Raw genomic sequence first — 27,086 nt, forward strand, 5'->3', positions numbered from 1 at the left:
GAGCCAGGACCAACCGCTCCAGGGTCTTCATCAGGTGGGATGTCAGGGCCACCGGCCTGTAGCTGTTGAGGTCCTTGGGGCGTGAAGTCTTTGGCACTGGTACAACACAGGAGGTTTTCCAGAGCTGTGGGACTCTTCCCAGCCTCAGGCTCAGGTTGAAGAGGTGCTCCATCACCCCACACAGTTGGTCCGCGCAGGACCTGACGACCCTCGAGCTGATGCCATCTGGGCCCGCTGCCTTCTTGCCATTAATCCTCCTCAGTTCCCTCCTAACCTGGGTGGTTGAGAGAGACAGGCTGGAGCCTTGTGTTGAGTGTGTATTGCATGTTGTTGGGGGTGGGGAGGAGTGAGCAGGGTGAATAGGGCTTTGGAGCGTGATGTCACTGGAGGCGGGCCACGCCCCTTTCCGCCATGACAGTAGGCTAGACACAGGATACAGTTTCAGCTATGGTTCGTACGTGTTGTGTTATCAGTTGCAACGTTTGATCACACGATCGTGAAGGCAAGAAGCTGGATAATGGGCTCTCTTTTCATCGTTTTTCAACCTGGAGGCAACGTGAGGGATCCCATGTATCCGATATTACTAAACAAAGACGTCAGGCTTGCATTGCAGCGGTGAGACGAGCGGATCGAGTTCTGTGCAATCCCCAGCTTTCTGTTGGTTTGGTCTCCGCATCTTCTTTCCGGTGAGTTCTAAATTAATTCATATCACTATTAAAATGCTTTTAGTGTTATTTTCAATGCGCTGAGGTCATAGATAATGAGATAAAACATGCTAATGTGTGATGCTGCAGAACCACGTCATGTCATCATGTTGATTGAGTAGCTTATGATTTAGCATTATTGCAGGCAAAGCAGCATATGAAATGGATGTAACAAATCCAGACTGGGCACCAACACTGCTCATGGGCCTCTAAAAACATACTAAATTGCTCTCATTGTACACTAATCCGCACATAACTTCCAGATGAATCACACACCTGTCATGTGCACTAATTTTATCTTACCGCCTTTGTCCTATCCCGATCTTTGCATACCTTGTCTGTGGAGTCAGCGCATACACAGCAAACCAGTTTAAGAATTATAAATCCCTGGAGGCCCACATCCAATTCACGAACGGCTGGGTGCAAGATTTGTCCATCTTTATGCCTCCACGCTGCGAGTGCGTTGTCGTTAAGACAAAGGTAATTCGGTTTGAACATGATAACTTTCTAAACAACTTCCTTGTTACAGTTTTTGATTTGCACGTACAGCCAAACCATCTATATTAGCCTTGGTTCATTACAGACCTTTTATTAAAAGTGGTTTTTGTGTGTTTCAGGTACTGCACTCACAACGACTGAATGAAACTGCACTGTGACCTCGTTGTGTGGACACAGAGAGACCTTCTGTCATACGCATCTTCCCTGCTGTGGATTTCTGGGAACCACGTTTAAAGCAAGCACAAGACTTCTTTCTTAAAGTGTGTCTTCCTGAACTTGTTGGGAAATACTTCTCCAAACAATGTGCTGCTCTAAATAGCCTGTAATGTTTCATTTTGTGGTTCAAGATTGATGCCAGCTGTGTGTTGCCATGTAAATAGTTTGCATTTCATTTTTATGTACTTGCTAAGTACATGTGATAAGATCAAGAATAAAAAAAAAACATGTATACTATTCTTTTCTGTTTTATTGAAACTACTTCACACAAAGTACAATTATTTACAATGAACTACACATGCAACACAACAGCTTTATGAATACTCAACAAGAGCAAGTTTCATTTGGCGCTGGTTTGACAACCACACTGGGGCACATATTCACCAAAACACAGCAAACCTTAACAATCTTATCAAGCAGTGTTGTGTTTATTTCTGCTCTGCCCTGTTCATTGCACACACAATGCTTCGTCTGCCCTTTAGCTTCCGTGATGCTGTCTGTCCGATCGCCACTGTCCACATTTGCAGCTGGTACCTCAACCTCCACTTGTCTAACACAACTGCTGTCCACAGCTATGACATTGTAATTTTGTTGTTGTTCTTCTGTCAGATCTTCATCGATTACTTCTGCACGGGGCACACCTTCAGACTCTGCAGCTGCATAAAAGCCTGTAAGATAAAATTAGTGCACATGACAGGTGTGTGATTCATCTGGAAGTTATGTGTGGATTAGTGTACAATGAGAGCAATTTAGTATGTTTTTAGAGGCCCATGAGCAGTGTTGGTGCCCAGTCTGGATTTGTTACATCCATTTCATATGCTGGTTTGCCTGCAATAATGCTAAATCATAAGCTACTCAATCAACATGATGACATGACGTGGTTCTGCAGCATCACACATTAGCATGTTTTATCTCATTATCTATGACCTCAGCACATTGAAAATAACACTAAAAGCATTTTAATAGTGATATGAATTAATTTAGAACTCACCGGAAAGAAGATGCGGAGACCAAACCAACAGAAAGCTGGGGATTGCACAGAACTCGATCCGCTCGTCTCACCGCTGCAATGCAAGCCTGACGTCTTTGTTTAGTAATATCGGATACATGGGATCCCTCACGTTGCCTCCAGGTTGAAAAACGATGAAAAGAGAGCCCATTATCCAGCTTCTTGCCTTCACGATCGTGTGATCTAACGTTGCAACCGACCACACAACACGTACGAACCATAGCTGAAGCCGTATCCTGTGTCTAGCCTACTGTCATGGCGGAAAGGGGCGTGGCCCACCTCCAGTGACGTCAACTCCAAAGCCCTATAGGGCTTTGGAGCGTGATGTCACGGGAGCAGGGCCACGCCCCCCGCCGCCATGACACATGGCCAGACAAAGCATACAGCTTCAGCTATGGGTCGTACGTGTTGTGTGGTCGGTTGCAACGTTAGATCTCACGATCGATATAACCAAACAAAGATGCCAGGCATGGATTGCAGCGGTGAGACGAGCGGATATCGAGTTCCGTGCAATCCCCAACTTTTTGTTGGTTTGCTCGCGGCATTTTCTCTCCGGTGAGTTTTAAATTAATTCATATCACTCTTAAAAGGCTTTTAGTGTTATTTTCAGTGCGCTGCGGTCATAGATAATGAGATAACACATGCTAATATGTGATGCTGCAGAACCACGTCATGTCGACTGAGTAGCTTTTGATTTGGCATTATTGCAGGCAAACCAGCATATGAAATGGATGTAACAAATCCAGACTGGGCACCAACACTGCACATGGGCTACGACGACATACCTGTATCGGACTCCAATCGGCACGCAAGGCGTATGCAACGGAAGCGAAAAAGAGCACACATTGCAGGTAAACACCCCCCCTCCCCTCCAAAAACATACTAAATTGCACTTATTGTACAGTTACCCGCACATAACTCAAAGATGAATCACACAGCTGTCATTGGAATATTGGTGTACATTAACCTTATGTCTATGCACCTTATTTTATCTTACAGGCTTGATGATCAATGAAGGTCAGACAGAAGAAGAACAACAAGATAACCATGTCGTGGAGGCAGTTGACAGCAGTTGTGTTGGACAAGTGGAGGTTGACGTACCAGCTGCAAATGTGGACAGTAGTGATGGGAGTGACAGCGTCACGGAAGCTGAAGGGCAGACGAAGGATTGTGTGTGCAGTGAACAGGGCAGAGCTGAAATAAACCGGCTGTTGAAGGAGAACAGACTGCTTCGAGCACAGTTGCAAAAAACAGAGCTGAATGAAACTTTCTTAAAGGAGGATACCGAAAAAGTAAGATATTACACTGGTCTACATTGTTATGCTGTCTTCATGTCCCTCTTCAGCACTGTCAAAGACTTCCTGCCAATATCAAAGAAACTGACAGGTTTCCAAATGCTCTTACTCACACTAATGCATCTGAGACTTGATCTTCCAGTCCAGCATCTTTGTCATCTATTCGATGTGTCCCACAAAACACTGTCTTCTGTTTTCGCCGATACCATTGATGTTTTGTATGCCCGCTTAGGAGCACTGGTGCACTGTCCCAAGAGGCGTTGTCTGCAGGCCACAATGCCTCCACAATGCCTCCACAGTTTACTGAAACCTTTGGAAAACGAGTGGCCATCATAGTTGACTGTTTTGAGATTCAAACAGAACGACCATCAAATTTAAAGGCGCGTGCACAAACATACTCCCATTACAAGGGTACACACACCATAAAATACCTCATCGGGATTACACCCCATGGAGCTATTTCTTTCATTTCCAGGGGATGGGGGAGTCGTGCATCAGATAAACACATCACAGAGAGATGTGGCATTCTTCAAAAGCTGTTACCAGGGGACATAGTATTGGCTGACAGAGGCTTTGACATCCGAGATGCTGTAGGAAGGAATGTGCGGAGGTCAAGATTCCAGCTTTCACAAAAGGCTACTCTCAACTTGAGGCCAGGGACATTGAACAAACAAGAGCAATTGCCCACCTGAGAATTCACATTGATTGAGTAATAGGTACTTTGCGCAACAAGTACAAAATGTTAAACACTACAATGCAAATCAGATTAGTCTTATCATTTGAGGGTGAAGACACAACACTTCTTGATAAAATCATTAAGGTTTGCTGTGTTTTTGTTAATATGTGCCCCAGTGTGGTTGTCAAACCAGGGCCAAATGACACTTGCTCCTGTTGAGTATTCTTACAGCTGTTTTTTTTTTAATGTACAGTACATTGTAAATAGTTGTACTTTGTGTAAAGTTGTTTTAATAAAACAAGAAAGAATGGTATATTTGTTTTTTTAATTATTGATCTTTTCACATGTATTTAGCAAGTGCTTTAAAAAGAACATGCAAACAATTTACATCCCACCACACAGCTGTGATCAATCTTGAACCACAAAATGAAACATTACAGACTATTTAGAGCAGCACGTTGTTTCGAGAAGTATTTCCCAACAAGTTCAGGAAGACACACTTTAACAAAGAACTCTTGTGCTTGCTTTAAGCGCAGTTTCCAGAAATCCACAGCAGGAAAGATGCGGATCACAGCAAGGTCTCTCTGTGTCCACACAACGAGGTCACAGTGGTTGGCGCCCGTAACAAAGATTTGTGTTTGTACCTGACAGTAGTATGGGTGCGCCTGCTTCAACTGAAGACCATTAGAAGCTACCTCCAAGCAAAAGTCTTTGTCCTGTGCAGCCAAAGCCTCCTTAATGCTGGCCGTTCATTGTTTAAAAGGACACTTTATCTCCAGGCACCCCTTTCCACAACAGTCACATTTTGTCAATCCGTCTGGAGATGCTCCTACTTCTGGAAAATTGGTGTTCACACAGAAACCACATAAACGCACCTGCAGTTTGCGGTGATGTGATGCCGTTATCTCGGTGTAGGCCTTTCTTGCAATCCTCTTCATGCTCGACACCCCACCTTGTTTGCACAGTAGAAAAGGTCTTTTCTGGGTAACACACACGATTCACAACACTATGGGCTCTAGTGTCCAAACTTGTAGCCAAAACAGCATGCATAGCCGAAGCTGTGATTCTCCCTGCATGCCAGCGAAACCATGTAGGTGTCATGTGCTGTGATCTAGTCTGTGCTTCAATCTCTGCTGCCTGCGCCTCTGTAACACTTGCTGCTGTAAGAAACTTTAGACAGTGCACCTGAAGATCCGGAAGGCCGAGGGACCCAGCGTCTCTGTTGTGTAAACACGCTAGGGATTTGGGTAATGTGGGTGAGTTTGTAGTGTAGTTGGTGTAATAGTTTTCGACTCCACACAAAGTCACTGCTTTGCTGTGCTTCTGCAGCGTATCCAGTAATGGTGACAAATCCTCCATCCTTGCAATAGGAATGTGCCTTTTTTGCGATCGCCTCCTTTTGCCTCTTGATGCAGATGGTGTGTTTATGTTTTCATCAAGAACAAGTTTTTGGGCAGCTGCTGAGGAGAAGTCAATGTTATGTGCAACGTCAGGCTGTATCTTGGTCATATTTCCAGGCAACACCCAATATGCAGGCTCGTCTGTTACAGTTTTGGTTCCTCTGATACGCACTGTAGCCTCGACTTTAAACAACAGAGCAGCGACATGGGTGCAGGTCTCTGCCACTCCGGCCATGCATGTGCAGTGAGCAGCCTCAACCCTCCCATTGGAGCTCACAATGACCCATGGCTGTAATGCAGTTTCATTCAGTCGTTTTGAGTGCAGGACCTTAAACACACAAAAATCACTTTTAATATTAAGTCTGTAATGAACCAAGGCTAATATAGATGGGTTGGCTGTACATGCAAATCAAAAACTGTAACAAGGAAGTTGTTTAGAAAGTTATCATGTTCAAACCGACTTACCTTTGTCTTAATGACAACATACTCGCAGCGTGGAGGCTTAAAGACGGACAAATCTTGCACCCAGCCATTCGTGAATTGGATGTGGGCCTCCAGGGATTTATAATTTATAATTAATAAAAATAATATGATTTATAATTCTTAAACTGCTTCGCTGTGTATGCGCTTACTCCACAGACAAGGTATGCGAAGATATCGGGATAGGACAAAGGCGGAAGATCGTCTGGGTTACCACTCCACTTCGTTATTTCATATGGGTCCACATTACCGATGCAAGCAATTTTTTCAAAGTACCTTCTCTTGGCGTCTGGGCGCAATCGGTCGCGATACAGCCCTTTTTCTTTTGCACTGATTTTGAGCATGATTCTATCACTCCCGATTCCAACACTCCACCACTGTGTGCTTGTTTAGCTCTCTGGCCAAATGTCGTGGCGCTGTGATCCCACAATGCACTGCGGCGTGACGCCAACTCCAAAGCCCTATATAGTTTCCTCTCTAACTGGATGCAGCTGTGAACAGGAACAGCTGTGTTACCAGAGTCTTGAGTGTCATCTATGGATGAATGCAGGTCAGTGTGGTGGAGCTGATGAATGATGAGCTGATGATGAAAGTGTCCATCTCACAGCTTTTCTTCAGCTGCTCTGCTCTTCAAATGTAAGGCATCGATGGCTCTGCTTTTCAGCTCCGTTGGACTATCACCTTCTTCTTTCCGAAAAATATTCATGAAACAAACCCGACAAACCAAAAACAGCAGCAGTAACAGTAAATTGTTCTTATAAACTCACTGAAAACCCACATTTGAACTCTACCTACTTGTTCATAAAGGCGTGAGTACAAGGACAAGGAGACTTGACAGACATGTTGAAATTGTGATGTGAAGACGGTGGACTGTGGTGGCCACTGCAGACTGTTGGACTCTGTTACAATCTTCTTCAGTCTCTGTTACAGCATTGGATTATGTCCACTCCAGTGGACAAAAGAGGAGAAAATATGATCTAGTGTCAACATTGAGGAACTGTTCAGCCTGAAACATTTTTATACAGAAATGTGTCAAATGCTTTTAAACTGTATGATCTGCATTGTGTTACACTGAGGAATGACACGCTAGTGTCCACAGTTGTTGGTGAAATATTGAGATATGAACCTGCTCTTTTGAAGCTTTATGACTAAAGAATTATTGTAAATGAAAGAAGACAACAATTTTTTGGGATCAGCTACAGAAACATGAATTTATATAATAGGTGTATCAATACAGCAGCAGAACAGAATGACTCATTTCTGATATGTTAAGACATCAGGTTGGAAAATGTTGAACTTAAAGTATTAAATGACCTCCTGAAAAGTCAGACAGTGTTTCCACCGTAAAGTGTTGCAAACTCCCTCAGCAGAGACCTGCACTCTAAAGAGAGATGGTGAAACAGCTCAAGGAGAGCTGCTGAAAAGGCCGTCTGAGGCTTGTCTGCTGTAGCAGACCAAAGCCCAGACTTAGAGAGAGGACAAGCTTCTGGTTGACAGACACAAAAAGCAACTCTGCAGTTGCATAGCTGATCTACCAAAAAGAGGCAAAGATAAGAAGTCATTCAACATTTGTTTTTATGACCCTCCTGAGACCCACTGGCCTCATATGATGACATGGTGGTGATGGAAACTCTTCATCCTCCTCTTTCCAATATAACCACTGACCCTCTGTGCAATGTACAAACTGTCTCAGCCTCTCAAACTTTCAAACCTCAGCTGTGCCTGCGATGTACTCATTTCTAATCCTTTCCATCCCGGCCAGTCCAAGTATTTAGAAATAAATAAATACAAAAACAGCATTAAAAGAGAATTCTTACTCTTTTTTACTTCTCAGGTCCATCCAATCTGAAACATCTTGGAGAAACAAACAATATATCCTAAATTGATCTCAGGTCCATCAGGTTAATGCAGTCATTACATGGACATTTTCATTTTAAAATGAGGTCAGAATAGTTTGGCATTAAGTCATAAATCTTAAAGAACAAACCTGTGTTCACAAACATGTTTATCTCTCTTGTGTCTACTGCGTGGGTCTGTGATCCTCTGGTGAATGTAGCTGTAAATCTTGTGTTTTCCTAATGCAGTTTTTGCATTATGCACGAGTACTGCTGCATTCATACACCGATGTTCTCCATGTTCTTTGCTAATAATGCAAATGTTTGTGGATGGTGCTGAGGATTTATATGACATCTTTCAGTGAATCCCACAGGCTGAGCTCTTCTCTTGTTGCCTTACTGTTTGCTGTCTCTGAACCAAAGTGTTGCAAGTGCTGATCCATGTTCTCAGCCAGTGGTGTGACTGGTGTGGGGACAGGTGAACGAGTCTGACTGAAGCTGCGAGGTGAGGACTTCATTCATTTAATAACAGCCCGTCTAACTCAGTTTTTTAATTCGCTCTTGCTCAGATCTCTGCGAACCTGCTCGCAGTGTGTCGCTCAGTGTGGTTGATCATCTTCATCTTAACTTCCTCCTTCTATCATGGTTAAAGCTCATGAATCCTCTGGACATCAAACACTGATGGTGTTATTGGAGCTGAGTGAAGTTTGATGGCTTTATTATCCACACTGTGACACATGGCAGCTGTCAGAGCAGAACACATGAAGTAAGCAGGTGTGTTTAAATTCAGCCTCTGCTTCCTCTGAAGGTCCATGACATCAGAGCGAGGCCACGAAGGGCGTCCAGAATCCCAGGCTCCCACAAACTTGTCCTCCTTGTCCCTGGATTTGAAGGACAGGTGGAGCCACCCTATCCCAAGATGCATTGCAGCGTGGTGGTGGAACATATATTTCGTCCAGAGATGGAGCAGTGCTCTCTCTGAGTCTTTGAGGCTGTTTTCTGTTTGAGTCTGGCTTCAGTTCAGTCTAATTTAGCAGCTGTGACATCAGAGATTGTAGGGGAGGAACAGCCACAACCACAGGTGAGTTTCCCACCCAGAAACAAAGAGTGAACATCACCTCTGCCTGCGCTGTGTTGGTCACAAGCTTTGTTCTGGGCTTTTAAGTGGAGGGTGGAGCTTGTGAGTGATGAAGCTGAGAGCTGCATTTGCACATGCTCAGTGTGACAGGATGTTGGCTGCTGTGTTTGCACATGCTCAGTGTGACAGGGGGCGTTTATCAATATGCGTACTTGTGCGTACTTGCGTTCTCGTGTACTCGTGATACGTCATCAGTCGGAGACCAAGTACTGTTCCAATTCGAAGTACGCATCAAGCCGAGAACACGAAAAAGTCCCGGATGTGTTCTCGATCCGCCCGTTTTATCGAGCATGCATCGGTGTGGACTTGGTACAGCTAAATATCCCAGAATGCATTTCGTCCAAAACTCAACAGCGGACTCCCGGCACATCGTTTTCAACCCCCCACCCCCGCTCGCGGACTTCTCACTACTCAGGTTAAAGAAACCCCAGCAGCTGTCTATAGTATTGAGTGTCCACTAAAATAGAAATAAAAGCGTTCTAACATCTCACCTGCTTGTTTTTCTTAAGGTATGTACACGTATGTACATGTACACTATTGTTATTAATAGAGGTTTCACTACTGAGGTTAAAAATGATATATAAGTCACTTAGATCACTTCTAAATGTTAATGTTTGGTTTATTTCAGTGTTTTATTTGTTCCTGAGTAAACCGGTTTGGCTGTGATTACAGGTAAGCTTCATAACATGTTACTCACAGTTAAATTAAGAGGGGACGGCAGTAAAAACTCCGGACCTGTGACATCATCACGTACGCAGGTGTTCCAATTGTACATATCGCGAGTCCGTGCTCGCGTTCTAGGCGGGTACGTACTCCCGTGCGTTCTCGGCGAGTACGTACTCACCGAGAACGCGAGTACGTACTCGCGTACTTGGGCATTGATAAACGGCCAGGATGTTGGCTGCTGTGTTTGCACATGCTCAGTGTGACAGGATGTTGGCTGCTGTGTTCGCACATGATCAGTGTGACAGGATGTTGGCTGCTGTGTTTGCACATGCTCAGTGTGACAGGATGTTGGCCGCTGTGAAAGCTGAATGCTCTCTGGTTAGAAGTGATGTCACACATTAGGATAACTGTGCTAGCTCTCTGTCAGAGTACCAGGGCCTCGCTTTGACCACATGACTCTCAGTACACAGCATGATGTGTTCGCTGTAAACAGGAAGCAGAGGAGCAGGACTGAGATAAACCTCTGAGGATCAAACTGAGACTGAGCTCCAGATGTTTCCACATGTTTCTGCTCTGCGTGTGTTTGATGGTTATTTCAGGTATAGATGATGGAATATGACCAGTCTGACATCAGCCTGCTTCTCTGACAGTGCCTCACCTCTCTGTGCTGCCCCCTGCTGGCTCTTATCATTACTGACTGACTCCTTGCTGCCACTTTATTAGGTTAAGCTGATTTTCATCTTTTCAGCCCTTTGTCTGGGCTGTGTGTGTTTGTGATGACAGTAAATAAATGCCAGACTTACAGCTCCTGATTTACTGCATTAAAGTGATCAGATGACTTCAGCGCTTTGACATGGATGGAAGTGAAAGCAGGAAATGACAAATGTAGCACAGCAGCAGCGTTTAACACATCTGAGCTGGAAACAGAAACTCTGGTAAATCAAATCAAATCAAATCAAATCAAATCACTTTTATTGTCACGTCACATGTGCAGGTACACTGGTACAGTACATGTGAGTGAAATTCTTGTGTGCGAGCTTCACAAGCAACAGAGTTGTGCAAAAATACAATAATGTAAAACAAGCAAAATATAAAAATGGCTAATCTAAAAAGTAATAAATATATGTACAATATATAAAGGTATATACATTACTGAATGTGTGTACTAAATATGTTTTTCTACGTGTGTGTGTGTGAGTGTGTATATACATGTTTTACAAATGGAATAAAGGAAACAATAAAATAAGATATATAAAATATACAGATTTTGGTATGTGCAAAACAGTGGCATTTATATACAGTATGGAGTGCATAATGTTGAAGTTCCAGTAGTGAGGGTGAGGTGTCTATGAAGTGTTCAGCAGTCTGATGGCCTGATGGAAAAAGCTGTCTCTCAGTCTGCTGGTACGGGACCGGATGCTGCAGAACCTCCTTCCTGATGGAAGTAGTCTGAAGAGTTTATGGCTGGGGTGACTGGAGTCCTTGATGATCCTCCCCGCTTTCCCCAGGCACCGCTTCCTGTAGATGTCTTGGAGGGAGGGAAGCTCACCTCCAATTAACCGTTCAGCACACCGCACTACTCTCTGGAGAGCTTTGCGGTTGTAAGCGGTGCTGTTGCCATACCAGGTGGTGATGCATCCAGTGAGGATGCTCTCAATGGCACAGCGATAGAAGGTCCTGAGGATGCGGGGGCTCATGCCGAATCTTTTCAGTCTCCTGAGAAAGAAGAGGTGCTGCTGCGCCTTCTTCACTGTTTTGTTTATGTGTCCCGACCACGTAAGATCCTCAGCCAGATGTACACCAAGGAAGCGGAAGCTGCTCACTCTCTCCACAGCAGCTCCGTTGATGGTGATGGGGGTGTGTACTCCTCTGCACCTCCGGAAGTCCACTATCAACTCCTTTGTCTTTGCGACGTTGAGGGTGAGATGGTTGTCTTGACACCAGTGGGTCAGGGCGCTGACCTCCTCCCTGTAGGCCGTCTCATCACCGTTGGTGATAAGACCCACCACTGTAGTGTCGTCCGCAAACTTCACAATGATGTTGGAGTTTCTAGTGGCCGTGCAGTCGTAGGTGTAGAGTGAGTACAGGAGAGGGCTCAGTACACACCCCTGTGGAGCACCAGTGTTCAGTGTGATGGGGGATGAGGTGGTGCTGCCCAGTCTGACCACTTGGCGTCTGTCAGACAGGAAGTTAAGGATCCAGCTGCAGAGGGAGCTGCTCAGTCCTAGATCCTGCAGTTTCATGTCCAGCTTCAAGGGAACGATGGTGTTGAATGCTGAGCTGTAATCTACAAACAGCATTCTCACATACGTGTCTCTCTTCTCCAGGTGCGAGAGGGCAGTATGTAGTGTCAGGGCTATGGCATCATCAGTGGACCTGTTGTGGCGGTATGTGAAGTCGGGTAGTGCAGAGCAGATGAAGTCCCTGACCAGCTTCTCGAAGCATTTGCTCACGATGGGGGTCAGGGCTACAGGTCGCCAGTCGTTTAATGAGGAGATGGTGGAGGATTTGGGTACAGGGACGACAGTGGCCATTTTGAAGCAGGCTGGGACTACAGACAGAGAGAGGGAAAGGTTGAAAATTTGTGTAAACACTCCAGCCAGCTGAGCCGCGCATGACTTGAGGACGCGGCCGGGAATCCTGTCCGGACCAGTAGCTTTGCGCGCGTTCACTCTCCTGAAGCACTTCCGCACATCCTCCTCAGACACAGTGTGCGCACTGACGTCATCCGCGGTGCACACACTGTCCGGTCTCATGGTGTTCGCTGTGTCGAATCTAGCATAGAATACGTTTAGATCCTCACACAGAGAGGCCGTGGTCTGCGGTGTGCTGGTTTTCCCTCTAAAGTCTGTGATTGTGTTTAGTCCCTGCCACATACTTCGAGGGTTGTCAAACTGTTGCTCCACCCTGTCCCTGTACTCACGTTTGGCTGCTTTGATCGTCTTACGGAGTTGGTAATGTGCGTGTTTGTAGTCCGATGTGTTCGCGGAGGCAAAAGCGGTGCTCCGTGCCGCCAGCGCCGTGCGAACATCTCCGTTAATCCAGGGTTTTTGATTTGGGAAGGATTTAACTGTTCTGGATGGGATGACATCTTCCACGCATTTTCTGATAAATTTTCTGATAAATCCGTGTACTGTGTACTCATCAATGTCTTTAGCAGCCACGTGAAACATTTCCCAGTCCGCGTGATCAAAACAGTCCCGCAGCGTGGACTCCGATTGGTCCGACCAACGATGCACCGCCCTCAGGGTTGGAGCTTTCTGTTTCAGCTTCTGCCTGTAGGCGGGCAGGAGCAGGATAGAGCGGTGATCTGATTGGCCGAATGGGGCGCGGGGGAGGGTATGAACATCATTCATAGAGAAGCTTCCAGCTTCTTTTGCTCTGCTACAGTCTGGATGGATTTGCATTTAAAGATGCAACGAGACTGAAATGGTTAGGGTCAGGAGGTCAAAGGTCAGAGCTCCTGTGGGTCTGAGGGCGGCCTCACGCTGGAGAAGGATGAAGGAGTCTGACCTGAGCCAGTGTTTGACATGAACACATCAGTACTGCTGTCAGTGAGGCTAACGACAGCCGTTAGCATCATGTCAGTGTTTCAGTCATTTAATAACACTTCCTGTCACTGTGGTGGTTACAGTAACATCATGCAGTTTGTGTTCTGACCTCCAGAGGGCGACAAATCAGCACAGACAGAGAGCTTCATTCAAACTTTGCTGCCATCAGTAATAATTCTTCAAATCATCAGCGTTTGAGCAGTTATGATATCAGGGACAATCTAGACATGTGTGAAAATACTGTCTGACAATACTGTATGTCACATGGCACACCTTAAACATCATGTGATCCACTCTCAGTCTGCATTTTCATTCATGACTTCAACAGGTTCAAATGAGCTTTGAAGAAACATCAGTTTAGTTCTGAAATATTCAAACGCTGCAGGAAGAAGAAGAACAAACTGATTACACATGTTTGTGTTTCAAACTCGACAACCAGCAGAAATAAATCACTACCTGCAGAGAGTTGGGAGTTTCCGAGGTGCCCTCGAACGCATCACACACTGTTTCGTTGCTCCTCATTGTGAGGTTGTCCTCAAACGCCTCTCTGTGCGTTTCCTTCCTGCTCAAACTTACGTTTGCTGATCGTCTTCTTATGAAGCTCTGTTTGAAGGTAATTTTTAGCTCATGTTTGATGTCATGTCTTCACACAACAAACTGTGTGTGTTTTTATTTCCGGTCAGTGTGTAATATTTTCCTGGCTAATATCAGCTTTGGGCAGCATAGTTCAAACAGCACAAATCTGCCGCTCCGTAGTTCACGGTAACGGACTCACAGCTGGACCAACGAGGCCAATCCGCCCTGAATAAGGCTCTGTACGTGACGTGGAAACAGATGTTTCTGCGACAAACAGGAAGTATGCTGTGAATATTGGGAGTGCAAATGATGTTTCTTTGTCTGCTCGCTCTTCTGTTGCTTTGCTTTGAAGAGAAAACAAAGGTTTTAGTCGCGCTCTTTGTTTGTTTCCTGTTTGTTCAGTTGTCTCGGATGAAATGAAATCCTAAAGTTAATCTGTGTTCGTACATTTGGAAACACGCATTCCTCCACAGATCATTACGTGACTGAGTTATTGGCCGTTTATCAATCTCAAGTACGCGAGTACTGTGACATCATCTTCCAAACAACATGTCAACACATTACATCTGTTTAATCAGTCTCATAGGTGGCTTCACTTGTCTTACAGATCTTCTCGGTGTTTGTTCATGTGTATGTGCAGGTGTTTTAGGTGATAGTGTCTCATGTGTGTGTTGTGGTTGTTCAGCAGCCTCCACCCTCTGCTCCACTACTACAGGTCCCTTAAGAAGATCTCTGCGATTTCTTCTCAGCATAGCTCCATCTTCTGTCTGAATGATCTTTCCTTAAAACAGTCGCTTTCTGTGCCCATGTGCTGGTTTTGTCTTTGAATCTCACTTGATCCCCAGCATGCAGTTCAGGCAAGTTTTTTGTTCCTCTATCATAATAGAACTTCTGCTTTGCTTTTTGTTGCTCCTTTAACCTCTTTACGCTGTTTCCCTCACTTGTTTTAAGCAGATTATCCTGAATGGGCAGGTTTGATCTCAGGCGTTGTCCCATAAGTAGCTGTGCTGGTGACATACTCAAGTGGCGTTGTGCGGTATACTAGCAGGCTTTGGTAGAAGTCAGCACCACTGTCTCTTGCCTTACTCATCAGCCTCTTCACTGTTTGGACGGACTTTTCCACTAGTCCATTAGATTGTGGGTAGTGCGGGCTTGATGTTGTGTGAACAAAGTCCCATTCTTTGGCAAATTGTCCAAACCTAATATTGGAGAATTGTGGTCCATTGTCTGTGAACACTTCACTTGGCACACCGTGTCGTGCAAATACAGCTTTCATAGAGGTGATTACAGCCTCTGCTGTTGTTGTTTGCAGCCTACATACTTCTGGATACAAAGAGTAGTAGTCTGTGACCACAATATAGTCCTTTCCTCCAGACACAAAGAGGTCCGCCCCTACTTTCTGATATGGTCGGTCTGGCACTGGGTGCGGCTTTAGTGGCTCAGCAGTAGAGCTGGGCGATAAAACGATAACGATATGTATTGCGAAATAACTTTTTCTCGATAGAAAAATTCAACTATTGCAATAGGCCTCATCTCTCTTGTCCTCTTAAAAAAAGAAAAAAAAAAAAGAACAGCCAATCCAAATTAAGTAGCGCAGAGCCGAACCAATCACAGCCGCAGCGTCACGTCACGTGACTTGTTACGTACAGCACAAGCGCCAAGGCGCACATGTGTATTTGTTTTTGCAGCTGTGCAGCCCGGGTAATGAAGGAAAGGAGTTTGCTGACTAGAGAAAAATCAACGGAGAGCGTGAGCGAAGGTTACCGAAGAGAAAACAGACGATGGTTCCAATGCCGGAGAGCTTGTCGAACGGAAGGGCCGTAGAAGTTCCGTAGTGTGAAGGTATTTCGGCTATTTCAAGTCTGACAAAAAACAGAGTAGGACGCACTGTAAATTGTGCCGAAAGCAAGTCTGGAAATACAATAAAGCGGTGCATGCTCAATCTCTGACTGAAAGCGCTAATTCGTCATTCGGCTTTTGTCAGACTAAAGTAACTGTTAAAACTGTTTGAAAAGCTAAGCTATACAACAAGGAGAGATTGAGAATTTCCTTTTAGTTCTCAGTTTATTTGATATTGACAAAAGTTAGTCAATTTTGTCTGTTCTTCTGTAAAACGACCTAAGATTTATTTTTAGAATTAATATTTTGTTTCTAAGTGGAATTGACAATTTAGTAGTCTGTTTTGTTTGTTCTATTTTGAAACTTAAAAGCTTTAGCGGCTGCTTTTTGTGTAGTTTGCAATATTTGCCTTTATTTATCTGAAACTGAAGTCTCATGTTCCTTAAGTACATCTACCCTGTTGAACTTATTATGGGAAATAAATATTTTAATTAAAACAAGCTGCTAATTATTTCACATTTTAATTGTGAGCAAAGGCACATTTAAATCTTACAAATATAGTTATTTGGCTTATATCGTGATATATATCGTTATCGCCTGAAATGAAAAAAACATATCGTGATATGAAAAAATCTTATATCGCACAGCTCTACTCAGCAGGATTGCTTGCTTGATATGTCAAACATGTTGAACAGTTCGACACTTCATTTGTCACATCCTGATTAATCCGTGGCCAGTACATCACCTCACGTGCTCTCCTTTTACATTTTTCCATGCCTAGATGCCCTGCGTGTATCTTTTTGAGCATCTCTCCCCGCAGGCTCTTTGGGATGACAATTTCACTTCCCTTGAACACCACATCATCCACTACAGACAGTTCTGCTCTGCAGTTCCAATACTCTTGAAGAACAGGTGAGCAGTTTTGCTTACAGCTGGGCCATCCATCTATGATGGTTTTGCACAGTGCTTGTAATGTTCCATCTTTGCTTGTCTCTGTTCTTATGAGCTCCATCTTCCCTTCTGCAACAGGAAGTGCACTTGTGACCATGCTCACATATGCTCTTACATCATCATCCATCTTGGTGTTTGCTGGCTCATTTGGATCAACAGCTCTGGATAATGTGTCAGCTGTGTACATCAGCTTGCCAGGTGTGTACATCACATTAAGCGTGTAACGTTGCAGCCGGATCATCATTTTTTGGATTCTCAGCGGACAGTCATTTAGTGGTTTTTGGAACAATGCTATCAGTGGCTTGTGATCAGTTTCAACACTGATGGCCTGCCCAGACACAAACTGGTGAAATCTCTCACAGGCGTATGTTATGCTGAGCAGTTCTTTTTCAATCTTTGCATATCTTGTCTCTGCATCTGTCATGGATCGCGATGCATAGGCAACAGGCTGCCACTCATCATACTTCTGCAAAAGAACAGCTCCAAGCCCACTCTGTGATGCATCTGATGAGATCTTAATAGGTCTCGTTGGATCATAAAACTTCAGAACTGGTTCCTTTGTAAGCAGATCTTTCAAGTCACGCCATGCTTTCTTATGTTCATGATTCCACTCCCATTCGAGTCTCTTTTCAGTCAGCTGTCTCAGTGGCGCCATTTTTTCTGAGAGATTGGGTATGAATTTTCCCATGTAGTTTATCATGCCATTAAATCTCTGCACATCTTTCTTGCATTGCGGCCTCGGCATGTTTTCAATTGCAGACACCTTTTGAGGATCTGGTCTGATGCCTTCACTGCTCAGAATATCTCCAACGAATGTCAGTTCCTTTGCGCCAAGCTGACATTTCTCTTTGTTCAGCTTCAGATTGGCTTTTCTGGTTGCTTCAAGAACATTTCTCAGTCTCATGTCATGTTCAGCTTTTGTGCTACCCCACACAATGATGTCATCCATTGACGTGTCGACTCCTTCCAGGTGTTCATAGATCATGTGTATCGTCTTGTGATACACTTCTTGTGCTGAAGCAATGCCAAACGGCAGTCGCCGGAATCTGTACCTGCAAAATGGGCTGTTGAACGTGCACAGTTTCAAACTTGCTTCGTCCAGCTTCAGTCGCCAAAATCCTGATGAAGCGTCTAGCTTGCTAAAGTACTTCGCTTTTGCAAACTGTGACATAATCTCTTCTCTTGTAGGTAGTTTGAAATGTTCTCTCTTTATTGCTCTATTGAGATCTCTAGGATTGATGCAAACTCTGAGCTTTCCAGTCTTTTTCTCCACAATGACAAGAGAACTCACCCACTCTGTTGGTTCATCGATCTTTTCAATCACTTCCAGGTTTTCCATCCTGTCCAACTCGGCTTTTAGTGGCTTTTGTAGAACAAATGGTACTTTGCGGCATGGATGAATGACTGGTTTTACACTTTCATCGACTCTGATTGTGTGTTCTCCAGCAAGGCAACCAAGTCCCTGAAATAGGTCACCATATTCCTTCATCAACTCATTATAGTCCATGTCATCATCAGTTTCCACAATGAGCACTCTTTTCACTAGGTTCAGACTCTCACAGGCATGTAACCCTAGTATAGGCTGCACCTTCTTTGGCACCACAATGAATGTTAGCGTGTGCTCCTTGTCTTTGTGTGTCACTTTAACCATGCATTTTCCTTTCACAGGTATTTCTGCACCTGAATATCCACTCACTTTCACCTTCGTTACATGCATTTTAGGTCTAGGTCTGATTTTCTTGAACTCTGCTTCTGATATGACATTCACTTGAGCTCCAGTATCCAGCTTGACTTTCATGAGTGTGTCATTCACTTTGAGTGTCATTATCCAGTCCTTCTCACCTGTTTTATCGTCTGTCACTACAGCTACATAGAGTTCATCTGTGTCGTCTTCATCCACAGTATGGACTGTACTTTGTTTCAGGGTTTGAGCTTTGCAGCACCTAGCATAATGGTTATTTTTGTTACAATTATTGCATCTTTTCCCATATGCTGGACATTTTTTAGGAGGATGTTGCATTCCGCAGCGACCACAAGTCTTTTCTTTTCGGTCCCTGTTTGCTGGCGATTGCAATTTCAGTTTCATTTCAGCAGCAGCACTCTCCTTTTTGACTCTGTGTGTGTTCTTATTTACAGCATCCACTCTGCAACTGTCACTAAGCAGTTCTTTAGCTTGTGCCCTCACTGTTTCAGCTGCTCTGCACAGTGTTAATGCTTTTTCCAGGTCAAGATTTTCCTCTCTCAGTAGCCTCTCTCTCAAGCCGTTGTCTGGAATCCCGCACACAAGTCTGTCTTTTATCAAAGAGTCTGTCAGTCCTCCAAATTCACATGTTTTACTCCTGTTCTGCAGCTCTGTGACATACTGATCTATTGTCTCCCCTGTCTTCTGTACACGTGAAGAATTTGTGCCTCTCAAATGTCACATTTCTCTTAGGTATGCAGTAAGCCTCAAACTTCTCCATTATTTTATTCAGCTTCATTCCGTCACCATCAGGAAATGTGAAGTTATTATAGACTTCCAGTGCCTCATCACCCCCTACATGCAAAAACAGTGACGCTTGCTTTTTATCACTTGCCTCGTCAAGTCCAATTGCTGACAGGTACAACGTGAAACGTTGCTTAAATCTTCTCCAATTTTCAGCCACATTTCCAGTCAACTGAAGAATCGGTGGTGGGTCTAAGCCGTCCATGCTTACGTCGCTAGGTCTCTTTTTTCTTTCTCTCCCTCGGCAAGTTAGCTACATTACGTTCACTGCTAAGCTGATCCGTCGGTACTGCTATATTGTAGTCCGTTACCTTTCTTCAAGTCCATCTTCTGACACCATGTCTTGTTTCTTTATGTTGTTGTGGGTTCTCAAGAATGACACCATTACTTGAAGAGAAGGTATTTTATCGAACTGTGGTTCACATGTAACAACCAAGCTTCGCCATCACAGTCCACTCCGAGGTAACTCTGTCTGGCTCTCTAGCTCCCCCTACAGTCTAGGAGTATTAACAACATAAACCATGATACTAGGCAAATAATGATTTGCTGTTATCATTACACTTAGGAACAAATAAAACACTGAAATAAACCAAACATTAACATTTAGAAGTGATCTACGTGACTTATATATCATTTTTAACCTCAGTAGTGAAACCTCTAATAATAAAAATAGTGTACATGTACATACGTGTACATACCTTAAGAAAAACAAGTAGGTGAGATGTTAGGACATTTCTATTTTTATTTTAGTGGACACTCAATACTATAGACAGCTGCTGGGGTTTCTTTAACCTGAGTAGTGAGAATACCGCGAGCGGGGGGGGGGTGAAAACGATGTGTCGGGAGTCCGCTTTTGAGTTTTCGACGAAATGCATTCTGGGATATTTAGCTGTACCAAGTCCACACCGATGCATGCTCGATAAAACGGGCGGAGCGAGAACACATCCGGGACTTTTTTGCGTTCTCGGCTTGATGCGTACTTCGAATTGGAAGAGTACTTGGTCTCCGACTGATGACGTATCACGAGTACACGAGAACGCAAGTACGCACAAGTACGCATGTTGAGAAATGGCAAAGGAGTCTGACCTGAGCCAGTGTTTGACATGAACACATCAGTACTGCTATCAGTGAGCCTAACGACAGCCGTTAGCATCATTTCAGTGTTTCAGTCATTTAAAAGCACTTCCTGTCACTGTGGTGGTTAAGTACACAAGTACGCATATTGAGTAGAACTGCCACCGTCCCGTCACAGTGACCTCAACGCTGCACAACTTCTCTTTTTTTTCAAACTTTATTAAAAACAACAAAACGGAAAATGCCGCACATCAAGTCGATATACAATAGAAAGGCTAAAAGGATAAAAGTACAGCCTGTCTCTGCTCTCAAAATGCACATGCAGGGGACAGAGAGTAACCATGGCGACAGGGGGACGCTCAGTGTGTCGCTCAAACCAGGAAAGAGATCGCAGATCATTAAAACCATGTTAGGGTTGTGGTAGGATTGTTTTGTGTTGTCTCGATTGGAATAGCTTCTTTTGAGTCCTCAGAGGTTTCACATAAATCACTGCACACATTTGTATACGTTAGTAACATTAGTACATGAATGATTTGGCTTGAATATGGAATTCTCTTCAGGATAATCTCAAGAGTTGTACAAATATGCACAGTTTTAAAATGTGTTACAAATTTAAAACGATAAATCAATATGAAGAACAAGAAAGTCATTTGGGCTAAATGTGGAAAAAAACAATTTGTCTTTGCCGTCTAGTAGTGTTGTATATTGTTGATTATACTGATTTGTTTTTTAGTTTGCATTGTTACATGTTGATAGATAGATAGATAGATAGATAGATAGATAGATAGATAGATAGATAGATAGATAGTGCTTTTTGTAAGAATAATTAGAATTCACATAGGGGGCAGGTGCTAATAAGAATTTATTCTTCTTTTTGCTCATTTTCACCCATGGGTGCAGTGTTATATTAATGGGAAAAGAGGGCCTGTATGTAGGAAGTGGAACACTGTTGAACTATGTGTGAAATAAACAAACAAATACATAATTAGTGTTTCCTCTGCAGGTGAAGGTAGAAAGTGTGTGTGAGCTGATGTGAATTGAGCAGCATGGATCAGTGTGAGGACAGAGAGGAGGGAGTCCCTCCCTCTAAAAGCACTCTGTGTGGGGAACATGAGAGCCAGAGGTGAGATGACCATCTCTAACTGTCCATGACTCTTCTCCATGTCACAGCTCAGCACTCACATCACTGCTCCATCATTATTCACAGGAACCCACCTGGACCTCCACCCAGCTCTGTGTCCTTACAGAGTGACGCGTCTAAAGATGCCATCATTCATTTTAAATCCCAGCCTGTGTCTGCTGCAGAGAGGTGAGCTGTTAGTAACATGAACTCTCTGATGTCAGTTTGGTGTCTGACTTAAATGAACTCTTTGATGTTTCCTGGTCTCTAAACTTCATCTCAAAGGAAGTCACTTAAGGAGGAATTCCTTTATTTTATAAAACATGTCCAACATTCAAACTCCTGCTGCTCACAGTAGGACCATCAATAGTCTTGCACAGTGTAAATGACTGTGTTTACCTCTGGGTGGCGCTCTGTTTTTATGTTGCCAACACTTGTTTGGAGTGTCTTTCTGCTCATTCTCAGCCTGCATACTAGTTTCTTTTGGAGATGAAGGTTTTCTAAGTCTTTATCAGCTTCTGTGGCAGCAAATTAAAAAAAAAAAAATCTTCTCTAACAGGATCCATGGGAGACCTGCTGGACCTGAACCTGAACGCAAACCTGGCTGTTTGTCCTTAAAAAGTGACTGGTCTATAAATGAGCCCATTAGTTTTAAAGTCCAGCCTGTGTCTGCTGCAGAGAGGTGAGCTGTTAGTAACATGAACTGTCTGATTTAACTGCTTGATGTTGTTGGATTTAAACTTCAGTGGAAACACATCATTCCCTCAATCTCATTTAGGCTATGTCCACAGGTATTTTTTAAGACAGATTTTCCATTTTAATTTTGAAAAAAATATTTCCGCTCACATGTAAATGCTAAAACAAAGTCAAGGCTGTCAAGAACATGCCAAATCCTAACTGTGTAGAAATGTTGGCCAGTCAGAAAGAAGCCTGGGAGAGTAAACAGTAAACAGGGTTTTGTGCACTCACAGAACCTTTACTTTACTTTAAAAGTTTTAGTGTTTTTCTAGAAAGGCAGCTAATTTTGTGTTAGCGCCTTCATCATTTCCAGTGTTACTCAAAAAAAGTTATCAGTAACTAATTACTTCTCCCAAAATGTAATCCGGTTACTTTACTAATTACTTATTTTCAAAAGTAATTAGTTACTTAGTTACGTGGTTACTTTTTAAAAATATGATTTACAACCTGAATAGGTAATAGCTCTTCTTTTTCTGCATAATCCATCTTATAAAATGTTATCAAATGATAAAGTCTCTTTTTACAACCTGTTTTACTAGTTTTAATCTTTTAACTTCATGCATCAAGCAAAGATTAAATTATATGCAAAATTCTCTGGCTGGAAGAAATTTGTTTAACATTTAAACCTATTTTCTGCACATTGCCGCACATAAAATAATTTTTTATGTTTACACTCAGTCTTTCAAATAGATGCAAGTAAAACAGAGCAGAAAATAAATAAAATCAAAGACTCAAGGGCAGTGGGGTCCTCTCCTAAGCTTCTCCTGAACAAATGCAGGAGTAGTCAGGAAGTGTTCAGTGTGGATAATATTAGCCCCGATTCTTTTGTCCCCATATAATAATATCTCTTTATTTTTTAACATTCCCCCTTTTTCATTCCTCACTTGAGGAATGAACTAATTCCTTATTCATCCCATTAAGTTTACTTGCATGTTAAAAGCCTAGGGTATAACATAAGTGATTATGCTAAACAAAATGAAACCTTTCAGTTGCCCAACCCCATCTGTCCCCTCAACGGGTTGTATGTTTTCAATGTTTTATTATTTTGTCATAACTACTTCTATCTACAACAAATAAATCAAACAAATAAATCAGGCTGTGAGACAGCACCTTGTATTTACTCCGGGCTGTGAGCTGTCCTAAATCTACTTCCTCCACCCCCTTTTCAACCTGTAGCTCAGGTGGTAGAGCAGGTCAGCCACTAATCAAAAGGTCGATCCCAGGCTGCCTCCTGGCTGCATGCCAAATATCCTTGGGCAAGATACTAACCCAATGTTTGCCTGGTGGTGGTCAGAGGGCCCGGTGGCCCAGTGTCCGGCAGCCTCGCCTCTGTCAGTGCGCCCCAGGGCAACTGTGGCTACAATGTAGCTTGCCATTGCCAGTGTGTGAATGTGTGTGTGAATGGGTGGATGACTGAATATGTAAAGCGCTTTGTGGTCCTTAGGGACTAGTAAAGCGCTATACAAATGCAGGCCATTTAGTATCCCAGTTTAAAACTATTCCTGACTTCCCTCACACTATGAAGTCTAAACAGATACAATTAGCTTTTCCTGGTAAAAGGTCCTACATTGTTTTCTCAGTTTTCGGTAACATCCTCTATAGACTTGACACTTTTCATCTTTAAAACTTAGGCCTGATTTCTTCGCCCCCTTTAACAGGTAGCGCATATCCGGCCTGAACACTGTGTTTGGGCAATTTACATACCATAAAAATCCTGCAACTATGTGTAAAGTCCCTCTCATTACTTTTATGCTCCCGTTATAACCTGTGTCTAACAAGCTTTTGATCTTCTTTGCAATGTAAACAATATATATGTATATATGTATATATATGTATGTATGTATGTATGTATGTGTATATATATATGTGTATATATATATATATATATATATATATATATATTACAGTGTAACAAGAAAATATTTTACATGCACCAAACTAACTCAAAGTTACGTCAACGATCAGCAGTCACAGAAATGTTTATAGATGCTGCGCAAAGATGTCACAGCAGATACTGTCAGCAATGTTTCACGTATTCCTTGATTTTAAAATGAGTAATACTGAAATGGATGATCAAGTGAAACATTATTTTTAATTGCTTTCTTTTTGTTTACATCATGAATGGTAATAATTAAAAAAACAATACTTGCTAAAAGGCATGAAAGACATTTGGACAAAAAATGGAAATAATGTGTCATGTTGTCCTGTGAGAATAAGTTTCCTAAAATAATGTGTAGAAGTGTGTAGTGTGTAGTTCTAATCTAAGAGTTGTAGTTTGATCAGCAGGAGGCCAGAGCTCTGATAAAACTCTCTCAGACTGAAGTCATGAAATGTTTTAGCTCTATGTGGACGAACAATGAGCCTTCATCATCACCTAAAGAAAATGAGCCTGTAGTGCTTTGTCCCCCTTCACTGGGATTGTTGTTGTAATCATGTTTGACAGATGAGTTTTACATTATGGAATTGAATTAATCTGTGGATATTTCTCCAACTTTACCAAAGTCTGGCACAGATATTTTTGTACACTGGAAAATGAAGGGAATAATTCCCCAAAATATTGGTTCAGCAGGGAGAGGAAGTCTGAAAATAAAGATGTGATAAAGACAATGAGAACAGGAGAATCACACACATAAATAATAAATGAAGATATATATATATAAATAAAAAGGAGCTACTGGAGCCAGTTTGGACATACAGACAGTACAGAAGCTGATCTGTTAGTGTTCCCTTTTATTGTTTCCTTTCCTTATTCTTTCCTATCTCTCCTCCTAATTAATAATTGTTGTTTAATTTGACATTAGGACCAGTGTGCAGTGTGGGTTCCCCTCAGACTGAGTGGGAGAGGGTTTGCTCACTGCATGACCCCCTGACTCTGACACAGTCAGCGGTGGGTTGATTGTAATAACTTAGAGTGGGAACACCGATCTCCTCTCCCTATGTGGGCCCCTCTCAACAGTTACTGATCATGTTTCTGTTGCACATATGCCAACAATGCTATTGTTAAAAAAAGCTGCATAACTAATGCTCAACTGGGACAAGAACTACATATTGTGTTGTTCAATAATAAAGAAGCAGCAAAGACAAATATGTTTGGACTTGTGTGTGTTTGATCCTGCAGCTGGAGCAGCTGTCAGAAACCACATATGTAATGTGGCACCAATTACAGACTGACTGGAAAGCTGCAACACTTTTTACATTCATTCATGTTTTAGCTGCTTAGAGTTTATGCTGGAGGGGAACCTGCTCACCATGGATATGTTTCTGGTTCTGCAGACAGTGCATCTCCTCATACTGGGACCAGTCTGCTTCATCAGGAGACTCGTCCTGTCCCCAGTGTGGAGAAAGATGCAGAACCAGAGCTGGACTGCAGACAGCCAGTCAGAGCAGCTGTGTACAAAGTAAGACTGAACATCTGTCTGCTGATGGACTCATTTCTGAAAACTGGACTTCTTGTGTTGTTCAGACATTGAAGAGTTTTCTTTCTCTTTACTCTCATTGTTTTTCTTTCTTTCAGCAGATGTTGGTCTGCAGGAGGTTTTAGATGAACATAAGATCAGTCTGAGGAGGAGATGTGAACGTGTGACTGAAGGAAGTGATGAAACAGGAAGTAGAACCCTCCTCAACAGGATCTACACTGATCTCTACATCACAGAGGGACAGAGTGAAGAGGTTCATACCCAACATGAGGTGAGGCAGCTGGAGACAGCTTCCAAGATGGACGCCCTCCATGACACTCCAATCAGGTGCCAGGACATCTTTAAAGCCTTACCTGAACAACAGAGACCCATCAGAGTGGTTCTGACCAACGGCGTAGCTGGTGTTGGAAAAACCTTCTCAGTGCAGAAGTTCACTCTGGACTGGGCAGAGGGCTTGGAGAACCAACATGTCAGTGTGGTGGTTCTGCTTTCATTCAGGGAGCTGAACCTGATCAGAGATGAGCAGTACAGTCTTCTGGAGCTGCTCCATGTTTTCCATCCAACATTACAGAGCGTCACAGCAGAGAAGCTGGCTGTCTCTCAGCTTTTGTTCATCTTTGACGGCCTGGATGAAAGTAGACTTTCATTGGATTTCACCAACAGGAAGCTGCTGTCTGATGTCACACAGAAGTCATCAGTCAGCGAGCTGCTGACAAACCTCATCCAGGGGAATCTGCTTCCGTCGGCTCTCGTCTGGATAACCACACGACCTGCAGCAGCCAATCAGATCCCGTCTACATGTGTTGACAGGCTAACAGAAGTACGAGGCTTCACTGATGCCCAGAAGGAGGAGTACTTCAGGAGGAGATTCAGTGATGAAGAGCTGTCCAGCAGAATCATCTCCCACATGAAGACATCCAGGAGCCTCCACATCATGTGTAGTATCCCAGTCTTCTGCTGGATCACTGCTACAGTTCTGGAGCACATGTTGACTACAGAGCAGAGAGGAGAGCTGCCCAAGACCCTGACTGACATGTACTCACACTTCCTGCTGGTCCAGACAAAGAGGAAGAAGAAGAAGTACCATGAGGGACATGAGACGAGTCCACAGGAGCTGACGGAGGCTGACAGGGAAGTTCTTCTGAAGCTGGGGAGGCTGGCGTTTGAACATCTGGAGAAAGGAAACATCCTGTTCTACCAAGAAGACCTGGAGCAGTGTGGTCTGGATGTGACAGAGGCCTCGGTGTACTCAGGAGTTTGTACAGAGATCTTCAAAAGAGAGTGTGTGATCTTCCAGAAACCAGTCTACTGCTTTGTTCATCTGAGCATTCAGGAGTTTCTGGCTGCAGTCTACATGTTCAACTGTTTCACCAACAGGAAGACAGAGGTGGTGGAAGACTTACTGAGGATAGACTGGAC

The 27,086-nt window shown here is 43.4% G+C and overlaps 2 protein-coding genes across 4 annotated transcripts in view; one reads left to right on the plus strand and one right to left on the minus strand.

The window, feature by feature from the left end:
* The window catches only part of LOC100692238 (H-2 class II histocompatibility antigen, E-S beta chain), a 488,804-nt gene that overhangs the window by 314,377 nt on the left and 147,341 nt on the right, over positions 1-27,086 (minus strand). The window lies entirely within an intron of this gene.
* LOC100711510 (uncharacterized) lies at positions 21,492-25,823 on the plus strand. 3 transcript variants are annotated; one of them, XM_019357290.2, is made up of 4 exons: positions 21,492-21,516; positions 21,601-21,702; positions 25,525-25,649; positions 25,766-25,821. In XM_019357290.2, exons 1-4 carry the CDS (start codon positions 21,504-21,506, stop codon positions 25,790-25,792), a joined length of 267 nt encoding a protein of 88 aa, XP_019212835.1. In that variant the 5' UTR covers positions 21,492-21,503; the 3' UTR covers positions 25,793-25,821. The 3 variants fall into 3 exon arrangements, with proteins under 3 accessions (XP_019212835.1, XP_019212834.1, XP_019212833.1); XM_019357289.2 differs by lacking the exon at positions 21,492-21,516 and having other exon boundaries at positions 21,552-21,702; positions 25,769-25,823; XM_019357288.2 differs by lacking the exon at positions 21,492-21,516 and having other exon boundaries at positions 21,552-21,702.

Source organism: Oreochromis niloticus, linkage group LG3, assembly GCF_001858045.2.
Source record: "Oreochromis niloticus isolate F11D_XX linkage group LG3, O_niloticus_UMD_NMBU, whole genome shotgun sequence".
NCBI classification, from domain to species: domain Eukaryota; kingdom Metazoa; phylum Chordata; class Actinopteri; order Cichliformes; family Cichlidae; genus Oreochromis; species Oreochromis niloticus.